This window comes from Anopheles gambiae, chromosome 2 (assembly GCF_943734735.2).
Source record: "Anopheles gambiae chromosome 2, idAnoGambNW_F1_1, whole genome shotgun sequence".
In the NCBI taxonomy this organism is placed as follows: domain Eukaryota; kingdom Metazoa; phylum Arthropoda; class Insecta; order Diptera; family Culicidae; genus Anopheles; species Anopheles gambiae.
Window position 1 is genome coordinate 26614386 of NC_064601.1, and position 24940 is coordinate 26639325.

General features: G+C 53.8%; 6 protein-coding genes across 9 annotated transcripts; 5 read left to right on the plus strand and 1 right to left on the minus strand.

Moving 5' to 3' along the window:
• The first annotated feature begins 284 nt into the window (after positions 1-284).
• Positions 285-5821, plus strand: LOC1273208 (DNA topoisomerase 2-binding protein 1-A). Its single transcript, XM_312163.6, has 4 exons — positions 285-692; positions 791-4613; positions 4688-5082; positions 5160-5821. The coding sequence occupies exons 1-4, from the start codon at positions 582-584 to the stop codon at positions 5583-5585; spliced, it is 4755 nt and encodes a 1584-aa protein (XP_312163.6). The 5' UTR covers positions 285-581; the 3' UTR covers positions 5586-5821.
• LOC1273206 (probable methylcrotonoyl-CoA carboxylase beta chain, mitochondrial) lies at positions 5820-8190 on the minus strand. Its single transcript, XM_312161.6, has 2 exons — positions 7850-8190; positions 5820-7769 (listed from the first exon to the last, which is right to left on the minus strand). Exons 1-2 carry the CDS (start codon positions 8174-8176, stop codon positions 6153-6155), a joined length of 1944 nt encoding a protein of 647 aa, XP_312161.4. The 5' UTR covers positions 8177-8190; the 3' UTR covers positions 5820-6152.
• Positions 8191-8201: 11 nt separating this feature from the next.
• On the plus strand, positions 8202-11380 carry LOC1273205 (T-complex protein 1 subunit eta). Of its 2 annotated transcripts, XM_312160.6 has the most exons (4): positions 8202-8772; positions 9190-10405; positions 10489-10677; positions 10777-11380. In XM_312160.6, the coding sequence occupies exons 1-4, from the start codon at positions 8770-8772 to the stop codon at positions 10995-10997; spliced, it is 1629 nt and encodes a 542-aa protein (XP_312160.4). In that variant the 5' UTR covers positions 8202-8769; the 3' UTR covers positions 10998-11380. The 2 variants fall into 2 exon arrangements, with proteins under 2 accessions (XP_312160.4, XP_061502735.1); XM_061646751.1 differs by having other exon boundaries at positions 8621-8772; positions 10489-11380.
• Positions 11381-11695: 315 nt separating this feature from the next.
• On the plus strand, positions 11696-13776 carry LOC11176026 (uncharacterized). The gene is made up of 2 exons (XM_003436185.2): positions 11696-13086; positions 13163-13776. Exons 1-2 carry the CDS (start codon positions 11696-11698, stop codon positions 13632-13634), a joined length of 1863 nt encoding a protein of 620 aa, XP_003436233.2. The 3' UTR covers positions 13635-13776.
• Positions 13777-13793: 17 nt separating this feature from the next.
• LOC11175478 (uncharacterized) lies at positions 13794-16135 on the plus strand. The gene is made up of 3 exons (XM_061646752.1): positions 13794-15248; positions 15326-15379; positions 15733-16135. Exons 1-3 carry the CDS (start codon positions 13801-13803, stop codon positions 16133-16135), a joined length of 1905 nt encoding a protein of 634 aa, XP_061502736.1. The 5' UTR covers positions 13794-13800.
• Positions 16136-16138: 3 nt separating this feature from the next.
• On the plus strand, positions 16139-21928 carry LOC4577193 (uncharacterized). Of its 3 annotated transcripts, none has more exons than XM_061646749.1 (3): positions 16139-17854; positions 17928-18449; positions 18574-18691. In XM_061646749.1, the coding sequence occupies exons 1-2, from the start codon at positions 16431-16433 to the stop codon at positions 18412-18414; spliced, it is 1911 nt and encodes a 636-aa protein (XP_061502733.1). In that variant the 5' UTR covers positions 16139-16430; the 3' UTR covers positions 18415-18449; positions 18574-18691. The 3 variants fall into 3 exon arrangements, with proteins under 3 accessions (XP_061502733.1, XP_001237436.4, XP_061502732.1); XM_061646748.1 differs by lacking the exon at positions 16139-17854 and adding an exon at positions 20162-21928 and having other exon boundaries at positions 18309-18449; positions 18574-20097; XM_001237435.4 differs by having other exon boundaries at positions 17928-18617.
• Positions 21929-24940: the final 3012 nt, after the last annotated feature.

Here is a 24940-nt window from a genome sequence, read left to right on the forward strand (position 1 = left end):
TAAATTACGTCGATAATGCAAAACAATTTTGACCGTACTGTCATGCGGCTATGACATTTTCTCTGGTCACCCTAATTCTTTTGTTCTTCCTAATTTTATTCTAAAAAATCACGCTACAACAATATTAAACCACTTTAAAGAACGATAAATGTTTCAACAATCTAGTTATTCGTTGGAAATACATCTTGTGTAACAATTTACCCATGTTTCGCTGTACAAAAATTGTCCGGTAGAGTTGTGCTAAAGTCATGCCTGTACTAAACTTTGATGTTTAATTTTCCCCCCAAAAACCGTCATTTGACAATTCAAATCAGCGATCTGTTTTATGCCGCTTCAAGTTTGCTGCGGAACTACGAAATCGTACCACACTCTGTGTGATTGATTGGAAAAAGTGAAAATTGATCCGAACACACCTTTACACGTTTGATTTGCGCATGTGAAAAACGTAGCTTTCTTGCTGAAATACAAGCAAACAGTTACATTTCTTGACTTTTGTCGCACAAAGCGATGCGACCAGCTGGTCAAAGGTAAACAAGCAAGTGTAACACCGAATCTAGAAGTTACGAAAACGCGCACGCACCATGAATAGCCAACTGTTGGCGGATCAGCAGCTGGCCAAGCTGTACTTTGTGCTGCGTACAGGCCACGGTTCCCATGAAAATGCATCTGAAGACATGAAAATGGCTTACACGGTAAGTATTGGGTGGGTTTTACCTGTACGAAGTGGGAAGCAATGCTACACCGCTTACTCTCTCCCTCTATCGCTTCTGTTTCTCCCACATCCCGGCAGACGGCACGGGAACACAACGACAACGAGGAGCTGCAGGGCTGGATCACCGAGGAGGAGTGTCTCAAGATGGACGAGCAGACGCTGACCAAGCGGCATGTGTTTGTGTTCGAAAAGTTCACCGGGACGGCGTTCGAGCACGCGCGCAAATCGCCCTCGACCGTGATCGGGCCGCGGTGTCTGATCAGCTGCTTCATGGACAACGAGACGATACCGCTCGGCGTGCATCCGGTGTACACGACGGCCATGCGCAACCTGACCGTATGCAGCAGCGGCCTGAAGGCGAAGGAGAAAACGCTCGTCAGTCAGCTGGTGTGCCATATGGGCGGGTACTATCTGGACGTGCTGAACGCCAGCTGCACCCATCTCGTGTCCTCCACGGTAAAGTCGGTCAAGTACGAGAAGGCGGCCGAGTGCAGGCTGCCCATCATGCACCCGGACTGGGTGAGCGCCGTCTGGGAGGAAAGTCAGCGGCGCGATCTGCACGCAACCGAGGCGGGTATGGTCGAGAAGTACCGGCTGCCGGTGTTTTACGCGCTCACGATCACGTCGACCGGGTTGAGCGCGGCAAGAAAGAACGAAATCAAAGCGCTGATCGAATCGCACGGCGGCAACTACGTCGGGTCGTTCAAGTCGGAAACGACCGACATACTGATCCTGGAGAAGACGGGCACCGATTCGGCCAAGTTCCGCGGTGCGGTACGGTGTAACAAGGAGTGTCTAACGCCCGAGTGGGTGGTGGATAGTGTGGCCAGCGGGTACGTGCGGCCGATCCAGCCGTACGAGGTGAAAAGCATGAAAGCTTCCACCCCGACTAAGGACGATGGGCGAGCGGGTGGGTCCGCCGGTGCGGTCGGTGTTCGCATTTCGGCCGGTGAATTTAATCCCGACTGTACGCAGCTGTCGGAGATTTCGCACGCCAACTTTTCCTCCCGCAACGAAACCATCAACGAAAGCATGATGAGTGGGGGAGCGGCGGATGTAGCACCGGCGGGGAGTAGCTCGTCCGTCGCTCGCCCCGTGGGAAGCCAGCGGTACCGGGAGGTGCTGGCGCGCCTGACCGTACAGCAGGCCAAGAAGGCCGGACCGGTGCTGGATGGGTGCAGCGTGTTTTTGAGCGGGTTCACCGCGGAGGAGAAGGAAAAGCTGAACAAAATATTGAACGCAGTTGGCGCTGTGCGGTACGATGAGATAGCCAGCACCGCCATCAGCCACGTCATCGTCGGCGAGCAGCACGTGTCGGAGTTGAGCAAGTTGCGCGATTCGGCCGCCCATCTGCTGACGCTCGAGTGGTTGGCGAAATCGATCGAGCTGCGCCAGCTGGCCCCGGAAGACGCGAACGAGTATACGTTTCAACCGTCCGGGAAGGGCATTATGATGGAGCGCGCACCGGAACCACCGTCCCCATCGAGCAAAAAGAACCTGCAGCGCATGAATAGTAGCGTGTTCAAGCGACCGGATGTGCCGAAGTTCCGCCTAGAGGAAGCGACACCGCCGGAACCGGGCAAGGCGGCAACGGTGGCACCGGCGCCATTGCAACCGGCCTCAGCCAAACAGCCAAGCGAACAGGACTCGATCATGCTGCAGTACATGGAGAAGAACATGGCCGAACGGTTACCGGCGGGCGAACCGAAACCGGCCGCTGGACTGCCCCCGTCGTCCTCGTCCAGCAGCAGCGCGGTGAGCCAGCTCGACTCGGAGATGGAGTCACAGCTGCCGGAGTTTATGCTTGGCAAGACGCTGTTTGTGTTCGGCTTCTCGGAGGAGGACGCCGTGCAGATCCTGTCCGACTGCAAGGAGTGCGGCGGTACGATCGTGGACGAAAGCTACACGGACGAGGTGGACTACATAGTGCTGCCGACGTCCTGCATCGGCACGCCGGACTTTGCCATAAGGGGGAAGCAAACGGTCAACTGCATTTGGCTCGAAAACTCGATCCAGAGCGGCCAGTGCTGCCCGATGGAGTACTACTACGAGCCGATCATCTACGGCGAGGATGATCCGACACCGCTGGAAGGGGAAACGGTCGTGATCAGCTCGTACTCCGGGCCGGAGCGTGAGTTTCTGATCGCGATGGGGAAGCTGCTGGGCGCGTGCGTCCAGGAGCGGCTGGTAAGGAAGGCCGCTCCACTGCTGGTGTGCAAGGAGCCGAGCGGGGCGAAGTACAATGCAGCCATTCAGTGGGAGCTGACCGTGGTTCGTGCCGAGTGGCTACGGGAGTGTACGCGCCAGAAGCGCCGAGTGGCGGAAAATCCCTACCTGGTTGGGGACGCGATCTGCTCGGCGAAGAACGTCGCCGTCTTGGCGGGTGCGTGCCTTCCCATGACGTCGACCGACGATGTGGACATTGATTCCGTGCGCGAGGAGGCACGCATCGGCGAACCCGCGAGGGAAGAGGAGCTTTCGATGCATCCGCAGGCATCGTCCACGATGAAACCAGTGCCCAAGACGACGGGCGACCAGTTCCGGTACATTACGGTGCAGAAAACGCGCGAAGAGACGGAGTACGGGTTTACGCGTCTGTCCACGCCCCAGCTGCGGAAGCTGACCAGCGGCGAACGGATGCAGTACTCGCAGGAGATGGATCAGTACGAGGAGCTGATGAAGGCGCAGCGCGTCCAGCGGAAACCGTTCGATCCGAACGAGGGCAGCGTCTACGGTCAGGTTGCTGCGGATTCTCCCGCCGCCGGGGATGTGCTGCGTACGCGCCGGTTTACCGCCATCTCGGAGGAAGGCCGTGGTTCGTCCTCATCCCGCTCGCCCATCACACCGGTCGCCGGTGCCGGTGCTGGAGCGGCAGGAAGCAGCACCAACGTGACACCGGCCGGTGCGGGCATTGATTACGAAGCGCTGAGCGTTACCCAGCGCGTGATGGAGTTCGATACGCCCGTCCGCAACACGCTGTACAAGGTGCTGAAGGAGGCGGAAGAGGCCGAACGGAACATAACGCCCCGAACGCGGCGCGTGAAGGAGCTGCTAGCGACACCGCACGGTGGTGGCCCCGGGGCGGGCAGGGACGGCCACATCCGGACGCCGACGTTGCCCGACTGCATGACGAAGCCGGTCACACCGTACGGCTTCCGGCCGGACGCCAGCCCGGACAACCACGCCTACCACAAGCGCAAGTTGCAGTATTGGGATCGCTACCACAAACCGTCCACCAGCAACACCGCCGGTACGGCGAGTGTAGCCGGCGGCCCATCCGATCCGGTGGGCGACGAGACGGCTTCACAACGGGCACGCCGCCTGAGCACGCCGATCAGCGAGATAAAGCGTCGATTCTATGTGGAAAAGTTTGGCGAAGATTACGTGAACCACGTGGAGTCCAAGTGCTCGACGATGCCGCGCAAGACGCTCGATTTGAACCGTTCCGGGGAGGAAACGGATGAGGAAATTGCGAGCACCGCTCCACCGCCGCTGGCGCCACAGTCGAGGAAGAATGGTGGCTCCCCACCAACCACGGTGGCCACGGGCGGAGGAGAGCGTTCGGCTGACACGTCCACCATCTCGAGAGGATCACTCGATCGGGGCAATGTCAGTGCGGATAAGCGGTCGCGCAGCGAGCTCGAGCAGGAGGAGGACGATTACGGCGATCCAAACGCGACAGCCGACAAGTGCCGCAGTCCGGCGGGCGACGGAACGGATCTACAACCGGTGGCCAAAAAGCCGCTGCTCAATGCGGCCAAGGGCGATGCGTTCGTCCAGCGGCTGAGCGACGTCATTGCGGCCGCCAAAGAGTCGGCCAAGAAGAAGGCGAAATATCAGCTGGAAGCAGACACGGAACAGCAACCGACGGAACCGTACACCGAGATAGATTACGATACGGGTGGGTAATAGTGCAGAAGAGCGACTGTTGGAGGGGTGTTCTATAGCTTTTTGCTTTTTTGTTCTCCTTCACAGAAGTCAATGTGGGTGGTGTCGTTTGGCGCGAACGGGACATTGAAAATATACAAGCGAACGAATCGCCGAAACCGAAAGCGTCGAAAGCGGCCGCCAACGACAAGAAGGAAAGCCCGGCACGGGGAGGTAATCCGCTCGCGATGAAGCACCGCGATACGCCCGTCTTTGCCATCTCGGGCGTACCGGAGCCCGTGCGGCTCGAGCTGGCGAAAAAGATCGAACAGCTCAAAGGGGAGCTGGCGTCGGACCCGAACCGGTACGATCCGGCCTGCACGCACATCCTGTGCGGCAAGCCGAACCGGGGCGAAAAGATGCTGTCCGGCATCGCGGCGGGCAAGTGGTTGCTCTCTACCAAGTATCTGGAAGACAGCTTCGAGGCGGGATACTTTTTGGATGTAAGAGAACAACCTTTTTAATGTGGTTTAGAAAAGCTTTTTTACTAATGTATCGTCCGCTCATGTTTGGCTTGCAGGAAGAATGCTACGAATGGGGCAACCCGAAAGCGGTGGGTAAGCTGACCGCCCTTGCGTCGGCCGGTGATCTGGAAACGGCCGCCGCGGCGTACACGTGGCGAACGCGCATCGCGAACGATGTGGGCAAACAGGACGGAGCGTTCACCGGGTTCCGGGTGCTGCTGGTCGTCCCGAAGAAGGACCAGTTCGTGCGGTTGCTCCAGTCCGGCGGCGGTTACGTGCTGGACGTGGATCCACCGTTCATCCACTCGGAGCGGGCGATGGCGGCCACTCACTGCTTCGTCGACCGGAAGGCGAAGCTGTCGAGCGAAGACCATCGTGCACTGGCCGAGGCCGGCATTGCGGTACTGTCGATCATGTACCTGAACGCGTACCTCACGTCAGAGCAGCTGCCCGATCCGAACAAATTTCAGCTTCCGATCTAGGCGCGTGTCGTGCACGTTACCGATCGCGAGTTTTTTTTTATTGTTAAAAGGTAGATTATTTGTCTTTCTAATTGCATTTGCTTTATTTTCTTTCCACTCTATTCCATATTATTGAATTGTATATACCTTCCGGGGGAACAGTCCATCTTCAATGGCGCTTCTGATGAACTCAAAGCAGAGCTTAACAATTATTCTCTACGATATCGTTTGGAATAAAGCAACTCGGTTTCACCGTATATTTGCAATGTATATATTTTATGGTAGATAAAGGCACATTTTTTCAAAATAATATTCTTATCAAACCATTTTCCCGCACTTGGTGCTACTCTGTTGTTGCGCTTCTGGAAGACGCATGGAATGCATTAGATGCAATGTATCGTTTCTGTGTGTCGGTACAAATTTCGTACGTTATTCGTCTGTGTAGCCAATCGCTGGCCAAGTCTGTTACTGTTACTCACGCTTACGAGCTAGATAAATGCAACACCTGGTTTTCGCGTCCAATGTTTGAAGCTTTCGCTGTGTGGATCACCGTCTCTCTCTCGCTCTCGCTCGCTCTATCTCCTTCCTCTACATGCGGAACACACCGAAGCGAGTCTCGCCGACCGGCTGGTTCAGGGCCGCCTGCAAGCTAAGCCCCAGCACGCGGCGCGTATCGACCGGATCGATGATGCCATCGTCCCACAGCCGGGCGGTACTGTAGTACGGTGATCCCTCCGCCTCGAACTGCTGCACGATCGGCGCCTTGATGCGATTGCCAATCTCCTTCGTCCATTCGCGCCCGGTCCGGCGGTACTGCTCCTCGGTGATTTGGGCCAGCACACCGGCCGCCTGCGAGCCGCCCATCACCGAGATGCGACTGTTCGGCCACATGTAGAGGAAGCGGGGCGAGTACGCCCGACCGCACATGCCGTAATTGCCCGCCCCGTACGACCCGCCGATGATGAGCGTCAGCTTCGGCACGTTGGCACACGCGACCGCCGTCACCATCTTGGCACCGTTCTTCGCGATACCGCCCGCTTCCGCGTCCCGGCCCACCATGAACCCGGTAATGTTCTGCAGGAAGAGCAGCGGGATGCGCTTCTGGGCGCACAGCTGAATGAAGTGCGCCCCCTTGAGGGCACTTTCGGAGAACAGCACCCCATTGTTGCCCACGATGCCGACCAGCTGGCCGTACAGCCGGGCGTACCCGCACACGATCGTTTCGCCGTAAAACTTTTTAAACTCGGTAAACCGGCTGCCGTCCACGATGCGCGCAATCACCTCGCGCACGTCGAACGTTTTGGTCAGGTTCGAGCCGACGATGCCGTACAGATCGGTGGCCGGATACTGCGGCGGCTCCGGGTCCGTGCCGAATGTTAGCCCTTCCCGTGCCATCATCGTGGCCGTGCTGCTACCGGCCAGCTCGTTGTAGCTCGCACTGCCGGGGCGGTTCAGGTTCTGCACGACCTGGCGCGCCAGGTACAGTGCGTGCTCGTCGTCCACCGCGTAATGATCGGTCACGCCGGACGTGCGGCAGTGCAGATCCGCACCGCCAAGATCTTCCGCCGATACTACCTCGCCGGTTGCGGCCTTCACTAGCGGCGGCCCGGCCAGGAAGATTGTGCCCTGCCGCTTCACGATGATGCTCTCGTCGGCCATCGCCGGCACGTAAGCGCCGCCGGCCGTACAGCTGCCCATGACGACGGCAATCTGCGGAATGCCGCGGGCGGACATGTTTGCCTGGTTGTAGAAAATCCTGCCAAAGTGCATCTTGTCCGGGAACACGTCGGCCTGGCGGGGCAAGTTGGCACCGCCGGAATCGACCAGATAGATGCACGGCAGATTGTTCTCCTGCGCGATCTCCTGCGCACGCAGATGCTTCTTCACCGTGATCGGGTAGTACGTACCGCCCTTGACGGTCGCATCGTTGGCGACGATCACACACTCCACGCCCTGCACCCGGCCGATGCCGGTTACGATGCCGGCCGAGTTGACCACATCCTTGCCGTACATGTCGTGGGCGGCCAGCGTCGACAGCTCGAGGAACGGCGAGCCCGGATCGACCAGTCGGTTGATGCGATCGCGCGCCAACAGCTTCCCTTTGGACGTGTGCCGCTTGATCGCTTCCGGTCCACCGCCGGCAAGCACCTCCTGCGTGACACGCTTCAGGTTAACGACCAGCTCGTTCATTTGGCCATAGTTTTCCTGCACAAATGACAGCAAAAAGTTAAAAATCCATTATAAGCGCTTGCGCAAACATGTCGTCAGTGTGCGATCGCGGTTACCTTAAATTCTGCTGACTGGCGATTCACCTCCGTGGGCAGTACATTGGCTTCGGAAATGTGCACCGACCGAACCCCGAGAACGTTCGCCACCGATCCATGGTGAACACGTGTGAGGGAGAGAAGGCTCCGCGCTTTGGACAGCATGCTGCTGGCTTTCTTGGTGCGTCTGCGCCGGGGGAAACAGCGAACAGGCGAGTCTGTACGGCAATGGAGTTTGGCCAAAAAACGTGTGCCAATTTTCGAAAGTAAAAGTGTTATGTAAACATGCGCGATTAGATTAGAGGTGCAATGTTTACAAAAATGCCTGTCAGACGTAAGACGTTTCATCAGGGCGTAAGCACACACTCACATACAGTGCCATGCGGTACAAGACGGAATCGGGAACGATCGCTTTTAAACTTTATTAAATAAGAAATTTTAGCTTATTTTGCATAAAATTGGATGAAGAAAAAATTGCCAAAATGTGTTGTATTCCTGCAGCTTATCTATTTCATATTTTTACTTTAATGCCGTGCATCAAAATATATTGAGAAGATATGTACTTTCTAGGAATTACTGAAAGAAAGCACGCTCTCTATCCATTTTACTGAGTTGTAAATCTCGATTGAAGTTACATTTGTCCGAAAGAGAAGGAGAACAAAATAAATAAAGAAACGGTTGAGAAATGGTTGCGCATTTTCTCACGCAACAAGTACGCTCTTTCGCCGCAGTGTAGAAGCACCCTAATCATGCACCGTCCGGGCGAAATCCGCCACATTTCGCTCGCCCACTTTGACAGCTACCGTTTCACCGCTGTCATTCCGTCTGCGATCACGTTTACCTAGGCGAGGACTTTTGCCCCAACTTTCGGAATAAAATATTCTGGAAAAATAGGATATTAACGTTCGTTTCAGTGCAGTATCGACTCATTCCCTTCCAATATGGTAAGTATTGCACGTTACGATCCGTTTATGGCACCGGCGAGCGTTGGTAGGGGTGAAATGGTTACCATTTGTTTACCGGCATGTTCGCGAGCACGCTTTTCTTTGTAAACTCTTCCTTATACGGGTTTTCCGGCGGCTTTAGAGTGTAAAACGGGCAAATAATCTGCTAGACGGTAAAAAGTGTGTTGTTTTTCGTTAGTAGAGCGTCCTAAAAGATTCATTCGTGCGCTTGCTGTAGCAAATGGCTCGAGAACATTGCTCCCGCAAGCATACGGCACATGACGACACACACACACACACACACACACACACACACGTACATGCAACCCACACACCCACACAGAAACGTTCGCCATGATTCACCACCACCCGGCTTCTTGGATGATACATTCTTTCCATCGTGCTATTTGCTTGCAGCAACCGCAAATCATTCTGCTGAAGGAGGGCACCGATACCTCGCAGGGCAAGCCTCAGCTAGTGTCGAACATCAATGCCTGCCAGTCGATTGTCGATGCGGTGCGGACGACACTCGGCCCCCGCGGTATGGACAAGCTGATCGTGGACAGCAAGGGTAAGGCCACGATTTCCAACGACGGTGCGACAATCATGAAGCTGCTGGACATCGTGCACCCGGCGGCCAAGACGCTCGTCGACATTGCCAAATCGCAGGACGCGGAGGTGGGCGACGGTACCACGAGTGTGGTGCTGCTGGCCGGCGAGTTCCTGAAGCAGCTGAAGCCGTTCGTGGAGGAGGGCGTGCATCCGCGCATCATCATCAAAGCGGTACGCAAAGCGCTGAACCTGTGCGTGGCGCAAATCAACGAGCTGGCGTTCAAGATCGAAAAGCACGACACCGAGAAGCACCGGGCGCTGCTGGAGAAGTGCGCCGCGACCGCGCTCAACTCGAAGCTCATCCACCAGCAGAAGGAGTTCTTCTCGAAGATGGTGGTCGACTCGGTCACGACGCTGGACGTGCTGCTGCCGCTGAACATGATCGGCATCAAGAAGGTGACGGGCGGTGCGCTCGAGGACTCGATGCTGGTGGAGGGTGTCGCCTTCAAGAAGACGTTCGCGTACGCCGGGTTCGAGATGCAGCCCAAGAGCTACGACAACGTGAAGATTGCGCTGCTGAACATTGAGCTCGAGCTGAAGGCGGAGCGGGACAATGCCGAGGTGCGCGTAGACAATGTGGCCGAGTACCAGAAGGTGGTGGACGCCGAGTGGCAGATACTGTACGACAAGCTGGCCAAAATCCACCAGTCCGGTGCGCAGGTTGTGCTGTCCAAGCTGCCGATCGGCGACGTGGCGACACAGTACTTCGCCGACCGGGACATGTTCTGTGCCGGGCGCGTACCGGAGGAGGACCTGAAGCGCACGCTCAAGGCGTGCGGTGGCGCGGTCATGACGACGGTACAGGACATCAGCGACAAGGTGCTGGGCACGTGCGCACACTTCGAGGAGCGGCAGATCGGTAGCGAGCGGTTCAACCTGTTCCAGGGCTGCCCGAACGCGAAAACGTGCACGATCATACTGCGCGGCGGTGCGGAACAGTTTCTGGAAGAGACGGAACGTTCGCTGCACGATGCAATCATGATTGTGCGGCGCACGATTCGCAACGATTCCGTTGTGGCCGGTAAGTTTGCTGGCGAGCGGGGTTGTACACGATGAGGAAGGAGTGCTTCAATGTTGTCTATTTCCCTTTTTTCTCTTTCCCAGGCGGTGGTGCAATTGAGATGGAGCTGTCGAAAATGCTACGCAACTATTCGCGCACAATTGCCGGCAAGGAGCAGCTGCTGATAGGTGCCATGGCCAAGGCGCTGGAAATCATCCCCCGTCAGCTGTGCGACAATGCGGGCTTCGATGCAACCAACATTCTCAACAAACTGCGCCAGAAACACGCACAAGGTATGTGGGACTGGTCTTCTAGGTATTCGATATGCCTTGGTTGGTTTATTTTAATCTCAATTCCTTTTCCCATTGTGCCCATTGCCCCCACTGTCCCAGGTTGCCAATGGTACGGTGTGGACATTATGAAGGAACACATTGCCGACAACTTTGAGGCGTTCGTGTGGGAACCGTCGGTCATCAAGATCAACGCACTGACGGCTGCCTGTGAGGCCACGTGCATGATCCTGTCCGTGGACGAAACGATCAAAAGCCCCAAATCGGGCGCCGGTGAAGCACCGCAGCCACCGATGGGCCGCGGAATGGGACGTCCGTTCTAAGCCGGGTTCATCGGCCTTACTTACTACCGTTTTTCTTTTTAGTTTTGCGTACGCTTTACACTGTCATTTCTCATCTTTCTCAACCAAATAACCAAATCGTCTCTTCTCACTGTCGTGTTCTAACACCCCCCCCCCCCTTTCCATCACACCCAAGGCACACACACACCTCATGCACATTCGGTTTCGCGATTTTCGAAGCACACGCGCATTATTTTGGCGTAACATTAAGTTCACCCGTAACTAATACAATGAAGCAGAAGCGAGAGAGATAGAGAGAGAGCGAGGGGAGATCCGGAACCGGAAACAAAATGCCTTTTTCTTACTGCATCGCTCTCATGAAATGAATAAATTACGAGCGAAATAATCGATCCATTCAAAGATAATACTGTTCGTTGGTTAGAAATTCTGGCGAAAGAAAGGTTGCGGTTGCTTATGGTCGGTACATTATAATTAGCTTGAAAATCAACCATGCAATTTTATTAAATTATTACAAGCGCCACAAGATTCGGTGAGCCACTACAAAGTTGCAAACACGATTACTCACACCAACTCCCGAGTATACACTTTTTCCACCACCGTCAGCCTTTGATTGGTATGTAAATATAAGCTCAAATTACCAGTTTTTGTCCCACACCATCCCGGGCAAAGGTTCCGCACACCAGATTGTTGCTGGCTCACTGTAACCGTAACCGTGCACCATGAAAGTACTTTTAATGGTATTCCTCTGCTGCATTGCGACCAGCTTGTGTGCCATGGTACCGGTTTCACACCATCACCGGAACAAGTACCATCACCTAACGGTTCCGATTGCCCACCATTTCAAGGACACCAACATCCCGGTCGTATTTTGGCTAGACAGCCCAGTGTACGTAACGAATCAGTCCACTCAGCTCGATGCACTGCACGCGATCGTGCTGGCCCATAGCGATTGGATGGTGGCGGTCTTTCGCAGCTCGCTGCGATGCATGCGGTGCCGCACCCGTTTGCAGAACGTGTTCATAGCGGCAACGGTACGCTCGTTGCAAACGTTACTCGCCAGCCTGGAGTACGATTGTTTCTATCCCAGTGGGCGGTACATTTTCATCGTCACGGAGCAACTTGCACGGGAGGCAACAGGCGTGCGGGATGTGTTTGAAATTGTTTGGAAAAATCGAATCGTACATGTTGTGCTTATAGTGAGCCGCTCAAACGATACAGCGAGGTTCCGTGCGTACGGATACGAACCGTACGCGTATGGGAAATGTGGTAAAGTGCGGGTGAAACTGATCGACCGGTATACAGACGCTGGATGGCGCCGGTTGGCGGGCGGTTGGTTTAACCGCGGACTTCCAAATTTCAACCAATGTCCCCTCAAGGTGGCAACGTTCGAAAGCAAACCCTTCGTCATGGTGCGAACCGTCGGCAACGAGACCCGCTACTCCGGGCTGGAGGTGAAAATATTCAACCACATTGCGGCGAAGCTGAACGTCAGCATCGTGTACACGCCGCCGCCAAACAACACGCGTTGGGGCATACTGTTGCCGCACAACAGCACCGGCCAGATGGGCATGTTGCAGCGTAACGAGGCGGACGTCGGGTTCGGCTCCGTCGGTCGCAGCATCGAGCGGGACCTCTATCTGCGCTCCAGCGTGCCCAGCATCGTGTCGCAGCTTTCGATGACCATACCGCCCCGGCTACCGTACACGGCCCTGGAGAAGCTGTTTCTCCCATTGCGGCCGTCCGCGTGGCTGCTGGTGGCGGCCGGGTACACCACCATCCTGTGCCTGTACGTGGTACTGTTCCGCGGGAAGCATCGACCGCGCCGGGAACGCATACCCGGCCTGTACTACACCTTCTGGACGATCCTGATGGGTGGACCGGGTCGGGAAGTGCACCGGCACAGTACTCGGCTCTACGTCATCAGCCTGGTGCTGAATGCGCTGATCGTGCGCAACCTCTACCAGTCGGCGTTGTTTCAGCGGCTCAAGTCGAACGATCTGATGGCAGCCAATCTGCACACCTACCAGGACATCAATAAGGCGGGCCTGAGCTACTACATGTTCAGAGCGACGGTACGGTTCTACGCCGACAATCCGGAAGTGAATGGCAGGTAGGAGCCGACTGCTAAGGACGCACAGAATTACAGCAGTGAATTGTATTTTTTTTTTTCGTCTTCCGTTTTGCAGCATTCGAACCATCGCGAACGAAAACATCGACTGGGACGAGGTGATGTACAACATTTCGCAGCACCGGCTGAAGGGTGTGATCCCGCTGTCGCTAGAAAGCATAGCGTACTACGTGAAGCATCGCGGCCAGCAGCAGAAGGGCGCCATGGTGTACGTGAGCGAGCACACCGCCATCAGCTACTACGTTGCGTTCCATTTCCCGCGGCGGACGGCGCTGCAGCAACCGTTCGACCGGTTGCTGCACCGGCTGCAGGCCGGCGGCTTCATTCTGCACTGGAGGGCCGAGTACCGCAACAATCCGAACGGTGCGACGAACTACGAGCAGCAGGACGGTGTGGTGCCGACGCCGCTGCAGCTCCAGCAGGTAGCGGGCGGGTTCTACCTGTGGGCGCTCGGTTTGCTAGCGGCGACCGTTGCGTTTGTCGGCGAGTTTGCCGTATCGAAGGTTAATCGTGCGAGCAAGCATATTTAGCTGGAGAGTGAATATTTGATGAGTGTGTTATTACGATAATACGATACTATATCGTGTGTGTCTTGGTCGTTTGTTGGCATTCCACTTTGCACATTACGACTCTAGCTAAAGGACGATAAAACACACGGCTTCGAACGGTTTGCCTGCAACAGTTTTTTTCCAGTGCATGCGGCTTTCGGTGCACGGGTTTCATCGTACAAAAGCAACGCTAATGAAGCTGTTCGTAACACTGCTTACCCTAGCCATGGTGGCACAGCATTGCTACTGCAGTGCTGGCAAGCTTATTCCGCTGGTCGGCGCTGTAAGCGCAACGGAGCATCTGCAAGCGCCACTGAAGCAGCATTTTAAATATCCCACCTTTCCTGTTAACTTTCGTGCTGAGAGTAGTGAGAATGGCACCACCACCACCACACGCGAGCTGTTTGAAATGAACGAACTGATGCGCGAAAACAGTGGCTGGCTGATCGGTACGGTGAGTGGCCGGTTGCCGATCGTCACCAACCCGTACGCTTCGTTCTACAATGTGTTCTTCGCCGACGGGTACGATGCAATGGGGAAGATTTTGCAAACCTTAAACTACACGGATTACGACCCAACCGGGCGTTGCCTGTTGGTGATAAATGCCGCATACGAAACGGACCACATGGTGCAGCTAGTGGCCATCCTCTGGCAGCTTCGAATAGTCAACGTGGCTTTGATAGTGCAGGAAGCTGCAACGGACACGGACAGCTACCGTGCCTACAGCTACGATCCGTACCGCGAGGGCAAATGTGAACTACTGGAACCGCTGCTGCTGGATCAATTTGTGGCCGGCCGGTGGCAAAGCTTGCACCGTTGGTACCGGAACAAGATGGAGAACTTTCACGGCTGCAGCCTGTCGGTGGGTACGTTCGCGGCCAAACCGTACTCGATGGTACGGCGGGAGGGGAACGCTACGATCCGCTACGGCATGGAAGTGTCGATTGTGGAGAACGTTGCGCGCTGGTTCAACTTCACGATCGACTACCGCAGCCCGGCCGGTACGGTGAAGTGGGGCATCATACGGGCGGCCAACAGTACCGGCATGATGGGCATGATACAGCGCAACGAGGTGGCGTTCGGCTTCGGCTGCATGGGATACAACGAGTACCGCAATCGGTATCTGACCGTGGGCTTGCCCAGCTTCATCACGCAGCTCAGCATGGCTGCACCGCCGGCGCGACCGTTCACGTGGCTGGAGAAACTGTTCGCACCGTTCACGCTCGAGGCTTGGCTGTGCATTGCGTTGTGCTATGCGGGCTACCTACTGCTGACCGTGCTGGTGTTTGACTCGCGCCTGGTCACCACGGTAGAACACTTTCGCAATCCGGCGTACAATGTGTGGGTGATGCTGATGGGTGGACCGTCGCGTCCCGTCCGCCAGACCAGCATCCGGCTGTTCCTGGCGGGCTTTGTGCTGAACGCGCTTGTCATACGCACGATGTACCATTCGGCGATGTTTGAGCGGCTGCAGGCGACGACCACGCTGGGCAGTGATCTGAACACCTTCCAGCAGATAAATGCCGCGCACATGCTGTACTACATGTACGTTACGACATCGTTCTACTACAAGGACAATCCGCTGGTGCATGACAGGTACGTGTGCTTGACTGGTGCATTTTATTTGCTTCTCTTTTCTAACATATCTACTCTTACTTTTGCACACCACACAGAATACGCATCCTTTGGGACGAAACCAAGGACTGGGACGAGGTGATGTACAGTAGGTGACCGATAACTGAGAGGTAAACATGCTCCAGTTAACGAACAATGTTCGCTAACTGGAGTGACGTTTCTATGGATTGATTGTTTTGATTGGCGTTGACTGGAATAAACATACCAAACTTTTTTTTCATTTATGTTGATATAAAGTATAGTAATTCGTGTAATAACATAAATTAATAGCAAACGTATGCAAAAGACCCTAAAGTTGCTTGAAAAATGCACATTTGCAATAAATTTCTCTTCATGAGATTCCGGATGTTTCATGTTTTGACGTTTAAGTGTTCGTTAACTGAGAGTAACTCCAGTTAGCGAACCTCCAGTTAAAAAGCACTCCAGTTAAAACACATCCAGTTAGCGGTCACCTACTGTACAACATTTCGCACTACAGGCTGAACGGTGTGTTTGTGATACCGCTCGATGCGATCGAGTACTACGTGAAAAACGTCGGCCAGCGCGGTCTGGTCTACGTGAGCAGCCACACCAGCATCAACTACAATCCGGGCTTCGTGTATCCGAAAGCTTCCCCGCTGACGGAACCGTTCAGTGCGATCATCGGCCGGTACCAGGCGGCCGGGCTGGTTCCCATCTGGCGGGAACAGTTCCGCGACACGCGGTACTGGAACAACGCCAAGCAGCACCCGGAACCGATCAGCCTGCAGTGGTCGCATCTGTCCGGTGGATTCTATCTGTGGGCGTGCCTGCTCGCCCTATCCTCGCTGGTACTGGTGGGAGAGCGAATAATGAGCCGTAGGAAATGAAATATGTATGAATCGCGCGCCGTGGTCCAGTTGCAGCACGCGATAATAGCGCATATGCACAACTAGCAAATTGCACCGCAAATATGAACCCCTGAACGGGGGTTAGAAATTTATGTGCAAACAATCACAACTTCACAACTTTACACCAGTTCCACCAAGTGGTTGGCAAAGCAAACACGAATCAAAGTAGACCGTTTATTGATAGCCCAATTAATTGTGTCGTCGTTAACAGAAGTAGCATCATGTATCGTATCATTAAAACTAGTATATCAGTCGACTGGAGGTAGTTATCGAAATGGGATCTGCAATCATCATCGCTATCATGCATTTACTGGTGCTGAGCGTACCTGAAGTAGCCGCACATCTTCTGAACGCCAAACCATCCGGCAATCCTAATCCTGCTACGGTAACCCAACAGGCATCGTTGCTTACCCCAATCGTGCAAACACATTACCGTTTGCCGGAAGGTTTCGTCGCTGTTCGCGTGCAGAATGGAGGCCATTCGAACCCGTCCCACCAGCAGCAGGATCTTATCGACGGGCTAATGCGCACCGGGCACGATTGGTTGGCCGTATCGTTCGACGATTTACCGGCAGCGGAGAGACGTCCCGCCTACTACGGTGTGTTTCTTGTCGCCGACTATCGCTCGCTGTGCACGCTGCTAGATGGAATGACACCGGGGGCCTACCAGTTCGATGGACTGTACACGATCGTTATCGAACAGCGGCGGCCAAAGCTGCACGACGTCATGGAAAGGCTGTGGAGTTACCGGCTGCTCAATGTGGTCGTCATTGTGAGCGAGAAGCGTGCGAACGAGGATGAAGAACGGTACGTAGCCTACACTTATGATCCTTACCGCGAGCACCGGTGTGGCAGCGTGGAACCGTACGCCGTCGGCCAGTACGCGAACGGTACGTGGACCGAACTGGTCCGGTGGTACGCGAAGCGAACGGACAATTTTAACGGCTGCCCGCTCGTGATCGGTACGATCCATATCATACCTTGCTCGATCATCGAGCGCGATGGGCCCGGTGGTAGTACCACGCACAAAGGCATCGAGGTGTCGCAGGTGGACGATTTGTCGCGCAGGTTCAACTTTACGCCAGAGTATCGCATCTCGAACGGTAGCACCCGGTGGGGCTTTGCCCGTGCCGTCAACAGCACCGGACTGATGGGCTGGATACAGCGGGGCGAGGTCGATTTCGGGCTCGGCAGCATTGGCATCAGTCTGTCCCGGGTGCAGCATCTGCGGCCGGGCATTGCGAGCCGCTTCGGCCAGTTGGCGATGGCCATCCCGCCCAAGCGACCGGACAGCTCGGTGGAGAAGCTGATCAAACCGTTCAGCCGGCAGACCTGGCTGTGCGTGGTGCTCGGGCTGGCCGGCATCAGCACGCTGGCCTGGGCACTGTTCGGCATCGGGTGGCGGCTGGTGGCCGACCGATTGCGCCATCCGTGCTACACGGTCTGGGTGCTGACGATGGGTGGTCCGTGCGGTGCGTTGCGCATGGACAGCACGCGCCTGTTTGTCGTCAGCCTCGTCCTCAACATGCTGGTCGTGCGGACGCTCTATCATGCGGCCATGTTTGAGCGGCTGCAGGCGTCCGCCAGCCTGGCGTCGGAGCTGGACACGCTCGAGCAGATCAACCGGGCGGGCAAGACGTACATTATGCATAAAACGATTACCCTGTTCTTCAACGACAACCCACTGGTCGGTCCCAGGTACGGCAACGCCCCATAAGCAGTGTGTGATTGTGTGTGCAATGGTAACTATGTTTTCTTCTCTGTACGGCAGGCGCATTTGTCGTACACTGCACGATAACGAGAACTGGGAAGAGCTGCTGTACCAGCTGTCCCAGCCCGGCAGTGACTTTGTGGTAACATTACCGCTCGACTGCATCAAGTACTACGTGCAGCAGTACGGCAATCGGGGTCTGGTGTACGTCGGCAAACACAACGGCATTACGTACAATACGGCCTTCTTCTACCCGCAAACCACCGCACTGCAGGCGCCGTTCAGTGCCCGCGTGCTGGCGTATCACTCGGCCGGACTGGTCGATCAGTGGGCCCGGGCGTTTGAGGACGGCCGGTACTGGTCGAACGCGAAGGCAGATCCCGAACCGGCCAGCCTGGCGTGGAGCCACCTTTCCGGTGCGTTCTATCTGTGCGGCACGATGCACCTGCTGGCCGTGTGTGTGTTTGTCGCCGAGCTGGGATGGGCCCGGAAGTGGCGGAAGGCAAGCGAGCAACCTACTCCCGGACAGTACCACCTCGCACACTAAATCCATTGCGTAGCAATGGGTAGAACATTAGGAAGGTAAATATGTAATTGGATGAAATAGGGAGCGCGCATGTAATTGATTTTTTTCTAATTCTTGGTCCAGTAATGACTAACTAACCGTTTGCAGAGAGTACTAACAGTAAATACTAACCGTTTGCAGAGAGACGCACGCGTATCAGAAAAGGGTATAAGTACACCGATCGCTTCGCATAGAAGGCAAAAGTGTTTATCTATCCGCTAGAATCGCAATGCTGCTGTTTTGCCTCATGCTGTGGTGCACCTTCGCCGACGGTTGCAACGTGGAGCGCTGTGAAGAGGAAATGCCACCGGAGTTCCTTCAAAGCGAATCCACGAACACACGCTTCCTTGCCCCGATACTTCGTGCTCACTACCGTGCCCTTGCGTTGGAAGTGCATTTTCGCAGCTGGAATGGCAACGACACCCAGCGGCAGCTTACACCCTGGCAGGGCGAACTCATCGACGACGCGCTGTGCCGCAATGCCGACTGGATGATCGTGTCCTTTGCTGATCTGCTCGCACCCGCCGTAAAGCGTCGATCCGTTCACTATAGCGTGCTGTTGATGCTAGACTATGATGCACTTTGCAGCTGGTTGCAGCATGGTTTGGACAGCGGAGCATACCATTTCGACGGGCTGTACACGATCGTCATCGAACAGCTTGCCGATCGTGGGCAGCTTCGTGCCGTGATGAGGGAGCTGTGGAACCGGCAGATCATCAACGTCGTCGTCGTGGTCGTCTTAGCGAGTGGGGAAGCAGATAATCGCGGTGAACTGGCGGCCTACTCGTACGATCCGTATGGGGAAGGACAGTGCGGCAACGCAGCACCGTACGAGATCGGTCGGTATGCGAACAACAACGGTACTTGGTATCGTTTGGCGGGCTGGTTCCCGAACCGAATGACGAACCTGCACGGATGCTCCCTGACCGTTGGCACGGTGGAGGTGCGTCCGTTCTCCATGAGTCGTACCGTGGGCAATCGCACCGTGCAATACGGGCTTGAGGTGCACATCGTCGCCACGCTTGCCGCCCGGCTCAACTTCACCTTCCGGTACGTGCGGCCAACGGATGGCGTAAAGTGGGGCATACTGTACGCCGCGAACAGTACTGGGCTGGTCGGGTTGCTGCAGCGCCGGGGGGCGGACTTTGGCTTCGGCAGTCTCGGCTTTTCGCTCAACCGCCACACGTACCTGCGGATGGGCGTACCGAACCACATGACGCAGATGATCATGGGCATACCGCCTAAGCGTCCGTACACCTCGTTCGAGAAGCTGTTCCAACCGTTCGCGGCCGACGCGTGGCTTTGCATTGCGCTCGGGTACGCAGCGTTCGCGCTGGTCGCGCTGGCGCTGGTCACGGTCAACCGTCGTCTCGCGCGCGAACCGGCGCTCCAGCATCCGCTGTACCAGCTGTGGGTGCTGCTGATGGGCGGTGCCATCGGATGGTTGCGGCTGGACAGTACGCGTCTGTTCCTCATCGGTTTCATCCTGAACGCGCTCGTCATACGGACGCTCTTCCAGGCGGGCCTGTTCCAGCGGCTCCAGTCGTCCGCGTCGCTCGCGTCCGATTTGAACACGCTCGAGGCGATCAACCGGGCCGGCCTGTACTACAACATGTTCCGTGCGTCGCTGCAATTCTACAGAGACAATCCCTCGATACCCGCCAGGTAGGCAGGCCACTCAGTCAGACCCGACCCGCCATTAATCTAACGCGCTTCTCTCCTTGCACAGTCGCATCAAGCTGGTACCGAACGATCAGCGGGATTGGGATGATCTGTTTTACGAGCTGTCCCAGGATCGGCTGGGCGGTGTCATGGTCAGCCCGCTCGACTGCATCGCCTACTACGTGAAGCGCCGCGGCAAGGACGGTGTGGTATACGTGGGCAAGGACACCGGCTTCATGTACAACCTGGGATTCCACTATCCCAAATCGACCGCCCTGCAGCGACCGTTCGATGGGTGGATACTGCGCATGCATGCCGCCGGCCTGGTGCACCACTGGTCGGAGGAGTACCGCGACAATCGCTACTGGACCAATGCGAAGGAAGACCCGGAACCGGCCAGCCTGCGGTGGAACCAAATTTCTGGCGGCTTCTATCTGTGCAGTGCGTTGATGCTGTTGGCGACGGTTGTGTTTCTGGGGGAGATAGTATACTTTCGCCTGCGCACTCGTCGGCTGCTCCAACGATGCTGCGGAAGGAAGACACGAACGCGCCGCAAAAAAAGTGTCTAAGCCAAACAGAGTGTAATTGCAATCGTGTAGTAGTGATAAGATGTGTTTGGCACGCCGTAATAGTTACACTGAGCTGCTTTACAATGCCCCCTCCTGTCCCATGGGTCAGTCAATCGCAACTCACCGTAGTGTTTGCAGTATGCCTTATCTGCTCACCTTATGCGCGTCACACACGCGGAAGCGTAGACAAAGAATAGGTGCAAAAAATAAATACCGGAACACAGCAACACGCTCGCCGCTCGGCTCCATCTCTGGGCAGTCACCATAGCGACCGGTTTTCGCCAAATATGACTCACCCCTTGTTATAGGGGTGGTGGGTGATCCGAAACGTGTATCCATTTTGTGCCGAGACAACCGAACCGGGAAGAGGAAGCGATCCGATGGGTCAGTGTGTTTGCACACCATCATAAATTAGCTCCTACAGATGAACGGTTGGTACGTTTGTGAGTGCATGAAATCAAATTGTATGTGTGTGTGCTTTTTTTCTATGTTCAGCATATTTTGTTTGGGAGCAATGGTAGGGTAGATCATTTGCGTTGAGTTGCGTTGAGAGTCCTACAGTGGCTCACCAAATTGATGCTACACTCAACTTTGTCGCTGTTTTTATTTTTTTTTTCAATATTGTCAAACTCTAATTAGATTTACAAGTTTTGAATATTTACTTTTCCGAGTATCGATTCCGATGTAAACAATAACATCATGTTTTTTTTATCTGCAATATTTTGGCCGCACTGTGGCAGGAATTCAAATAATTGGATATACACCTATGATTATGCTAACGAATGTAGCACAAGCACATACATTAGTTTTAATGAACAACAAGAGTCACCGGATTTCTTAGGCTACCATTGAATGTTGAAAAAAGGTGTTTTTTTGTAGAAAATTTTCATACAGGGTTTCCAGGAGTGCTCATAGCTATGGGACACTTTATTGACTCCTTCTTACGTGAAATGAACTTAATGTAGTGGGAATTGGACTCCATAGCATCCTTGTAGGACAAATACAATAGGAATTTTGAATTCGCGTATGTTTAAAAAGGGTGCCATAGAGTCCAATTCCCACAATGTGAAGTTCACTTCCCACAAGAAAGAGTCAATGAAGTGTCCCGCAACCCCTAAAAACTCTGAGAATCCCTAGAAAACTCTGTAAATCGCATAAGAAAACAGAAAACAAAATGTTGAAATGTATAGCTTGAGAATTGGTCACGATCTGTTTAAAAAAAAAAATAATAATAAATAAATAAATAAATAAAAAACTGCGAAAAAGTAGAGTGTAGCACAATTTAGTAGCTCTCAATTGTTATATGGTTCGGTAAAGAATAGTGCTCCAGGATGTGTCGGTCCCTGGCGGCTGCTGTCCTTTCGTGTAGGGTCCCGTTCTCCAACAGGTTTAGGCTCCAATCTCCAACAGGGTTGAAAACCGTTGTCAATCTTCTTTTCAGATAGCACATCTTTATAAGAACATGATAGTAGCAGAACAGTAAACGTATTGCGTGAAGTATATACATCGTTATTATCATAAGATTCAATTTATCATTTTCTTCGGATGGCTATTGATCGCGAGGAGCGTAGACGGCTCTACTTCACTAGAGTATCGCAGGCTGAGAAATATCATCAGCACGGGCAGTAGGCACATCTCGTAACCATTCAATGTGGTGCCGATGTTGAAAGCACCCCACTCTCGACACCGATGTTGAGTTGTTGCCACCGGAGTGGGTACGGTTTGAATTCATGAAACCGGTTTCACGCGGTTACATATGGACGTGGACTTTCCAATGCGCAAAAGGCAATCAGCCCCCCCTCCCTCGTGCATCGGTGTTTGTGGCACCAAATTCATCTCGAAAGGTAGAAGGGATGTGATGCTGCGCTTCGTGCCTTTTTTTTTGCTCTAAAGCTTGCCTTTCAATAACTAAATTGGAATTGGCTATAATATCCAAGCTATAAACCCGATCGTATAGATTGGGAAAGAGCAATCCGGTTTTGCTCACGGTTTCGGTTGAACTCTGATTTGTCACGCAGGATACAATGTTTGATGAATGTTGCGTGTGTCCAATTCATTTACCGATGGGACACTTTGTTTACCAAAGTCAAACAAATCCCCACCGGTGGTCAGCTAAAGGGGTAGACGGTTTTTGTGGAAAATTAAGTTAAACGGGAACAACACGAAGACCTTAAACGGGGAAAAGGAATGAGAGGCGGTGGAGGGTGAGAGTAATTTGCTGGATGCAAACTAAATCAGCTCAATCAACTCAGTACGGCAAAGAGCATATGCATCCATGGGGAAGTAAATTGGCTCCCGCCGTTGTACAGCGCCTCGGCGTACTGACGGCAATGTTTACGCTGACCCAATTAAGGTCCCTGGCCATTGCTTTCCCTTTTTGTTTTCTTTCTTTCTTTTATGTCCTACGTCTCCAATATCCCAACGGCTGTCTGCTGTTCGGATGGTTTGACTGTCTTCATTCACATCCCGCAGTGGTTCAAGCTGGTACTCCCATTGCCTATGTACAACTTTACAGTACCAACACACCACCAACTACTGGTCGTATAAGAGAGAAAGGGTGAATAGGTTTGCGACCGATCACGATCATCTAGTGGATCTGTGGTGTGAAGGGATTCGAAAGGCAGTGTTTTAAATAAAGAAAGAAAAGGGTCGTTTGCGGGTAATGCTGCTTACATTCACTGCAAATGGGTTTGTTCACATCGAACAATTAATGTTTCGGTTTTGTTTTGGTAAAGTTACGAGGAGCGAAGCGACGAAGGGAGAATTCAGTCTCCTTTTAACATATATTGGTCAGAACATCTCTCCAATTGAAAACGCTTACTTCAACATTGAAACTCTTTGGATTTTAAGTGACTAGTTACTAAGCCACGGTTAGACAAAAACGCAATCTAATTTCAGGGATGTGTGCCTTTTAAATCCAAGAGTCACATCAAAATAAATGGAACCAAACCCCATATAGGTCTTACAATTTATCCTGAACCTGTACTGGTCCTGACTCGAGTACCGATATCAGTCTTGGGAATGATCCTTCACCGATACCGATGCTAGGACATATCTTGAACACATACTGAGCCTGGATCAGAATCCATAATGCTATTGGAACTGTTGCTCAAACCATACCGATCCTGGAATTGATCCCCAACTCATACGGGTCTAACAAATAATACTGCAAAAATTCGAATTCAAGAGCTGTACCTGTGTCATGTCAGTATCAGCTAAGGAACAACACGCGAATCTTTCCTGGTCCGGCAACCGAAGTTACAAAACTAATGCTAACTTGAACCGTTTGGCAAGGTCCAAAATTAAAATGTGCTGCAAATTGTCTGTGGTTTTCGTCACCAATGGTATCGATCGAAAGCCAATTATTAGGTGACAACAGATACAGTAATTCTGTCGTCATCTACTTCAACAACGACATAAAACGTCGCCGTAGCCCATATCCATCCCCCCTTCATTCGGCGCAGTATACTTGGCATTGTTTCGCAAGGTTACAACAAACGCGTGACGCGCGACCATTTTCACGTTTACGTCGACATGACTTGCGCTCCACGCCACTCCACACAGCAACGTGCAGGTGAAGTGGAATCAGCAAGCGAACTCCGTTGCTACGGTGCCTTGTAATCAAGCAACCCGCCCGATTGATGGGTGTCCCGTTCGAGCGCGTGAAGCGCTTCATCAGCAAGCTTAAACGTATTTCCCGATCCTGAGCAGATATTTCGGTGTAGATTATTAGCTCTTGCTGAAATCTAAATTCAAACGGCTGATGGAAGAGTTTGGATGTCGAATTTCCATTATACGTATCACCGAGCACCCGGGTAATGGTAAACAACATCCTCCCTTCGACCTTACATTCCCGGTACACGCGCGCGTGCCCTTGAAACCTACACACCCCGAACGGAGCACCGAGGCAATAACAATACACCGATACCCTCTTATCTTAAGCTTCCCCTACCCGACCCGTTCCACTATCAGCCGATGGAGTGGAGGAATAAACTTTCCGTTGGTGTTTTGGCGTTTTTGCGTTTCGGCTTGCTAACCCACCGCCAAAGACATAACCCCAACGAATCGAACGAATAAACATCCATCCCCGAACGCAGAAACTGCGCAATAAAATCGCAAACATAACACACAGCAGCATGGCTGTGGCGCATAAATGCTCTTTCCATACAAGCACACATACACATACGCAGAGTCACGGGGTCTTTGTGTTCTGGGGATGTGCTATGTTTCGGCTCCAGCATGGGAGCATGCTGCAACAAAAATTGGCAAGTTACTGC

Excerpts from the sequence above, each read along its gene's own strand:
- LOC4577193 (XM_061646748.1), top strand. The coding sequence starts at position 18,662 with ATGCTGCTGTTTTGCCTCATGCTGTGGTGCACCTTCGCCGACGGTTGC. Across the intron at positions 20,098-20,161 it reads AATCCCTCGATACCCGCCAG|TCGCATCAAGCTGGTACCGA; the intron begins GTAGGCAGGCCA and ends CTCCTTGCACAG.
- LOC11176026 (XM_003436185.2), top strand. The coding sequence starts at position 11,696 with ATGAAAGTACTTTTAATGGTATTCCTCTGCTGCATTGCGACCAGCTTG. Across the intron at positions 13,087-13,162 it reads AATCCGGAAGTGAATGGCAG|CATTCGAACCATCGCGAACG; the intron begins GTAGGAGCCGAC and ends TCCGTTTTGCAG.
- LOC11175478 (XM_061646752.1), top strand. The coding sequence starts at position 13,801 with ATGCGGCTTTCGGTGCACGGGTTTCATCGTACAAAAGCAACGCTAATG. Across the intron at positions 15,249-15,325 it reads AATCCGCTGGTGCATGACAG|AATACGCATCCTTTGGGACG; the intron begins GTACGTGTGCTT and ends CACACCACACAG. Across the intron at positions 15,380-15,732 it reads GACGAGGTGATGTACAGTAG|CGGTCACCTACTGTACAACA; the intron begins GTGACCGATAAC and ends ACATCCAGTTAG.
- LOC1273205 (XM_061646751.1), top strand. Across the intron at positions 10,406-10,488 it reads CAACGATTCCGTTGTGGCCG|GCGGTGGTGCAATTGAGATG; the intron begins GTAAGTTTGCTG and ends TCTCTTTCCCAG.
- LOC1273208 (XM_312163.6), top strand. The coding sequence starts at position 582 with ATGAATAGCCAACTGTTGGCGGATCAGCAGCTGGCCAAGCTGTACTTT. Across the intron at positions 693-790 it reads ACATGAAAATGGCTTACACG|ACGGCACGGGAACACAACGA; the intron begins GTAAGTATTGGG and ends ACATCCCGGCAG. Across the intron at positions 5,083-5,159 it reads AGGCGGGATACTTTTTGGAT|GAAGAATGCTACGAATGGGG; the intron begins GTAAGAGAACAA and ends TTTGGCTTGCAG.
- LOC1273206 (XM_312161.6), bottom strand. The coding sequence starts at position 8,176 with ATGAAACGTCTTACGTCTGACAGGCATTTTTGTAAACATTGCACCTCT. Across the intron at positions 7,770-7,849 it reads GCCAGTCAGCAGAATTTAAG|GAAAACTATGGCCAAATGAA; the intron begins GTAACCGCGATC and ends TCATTTGTGCAG.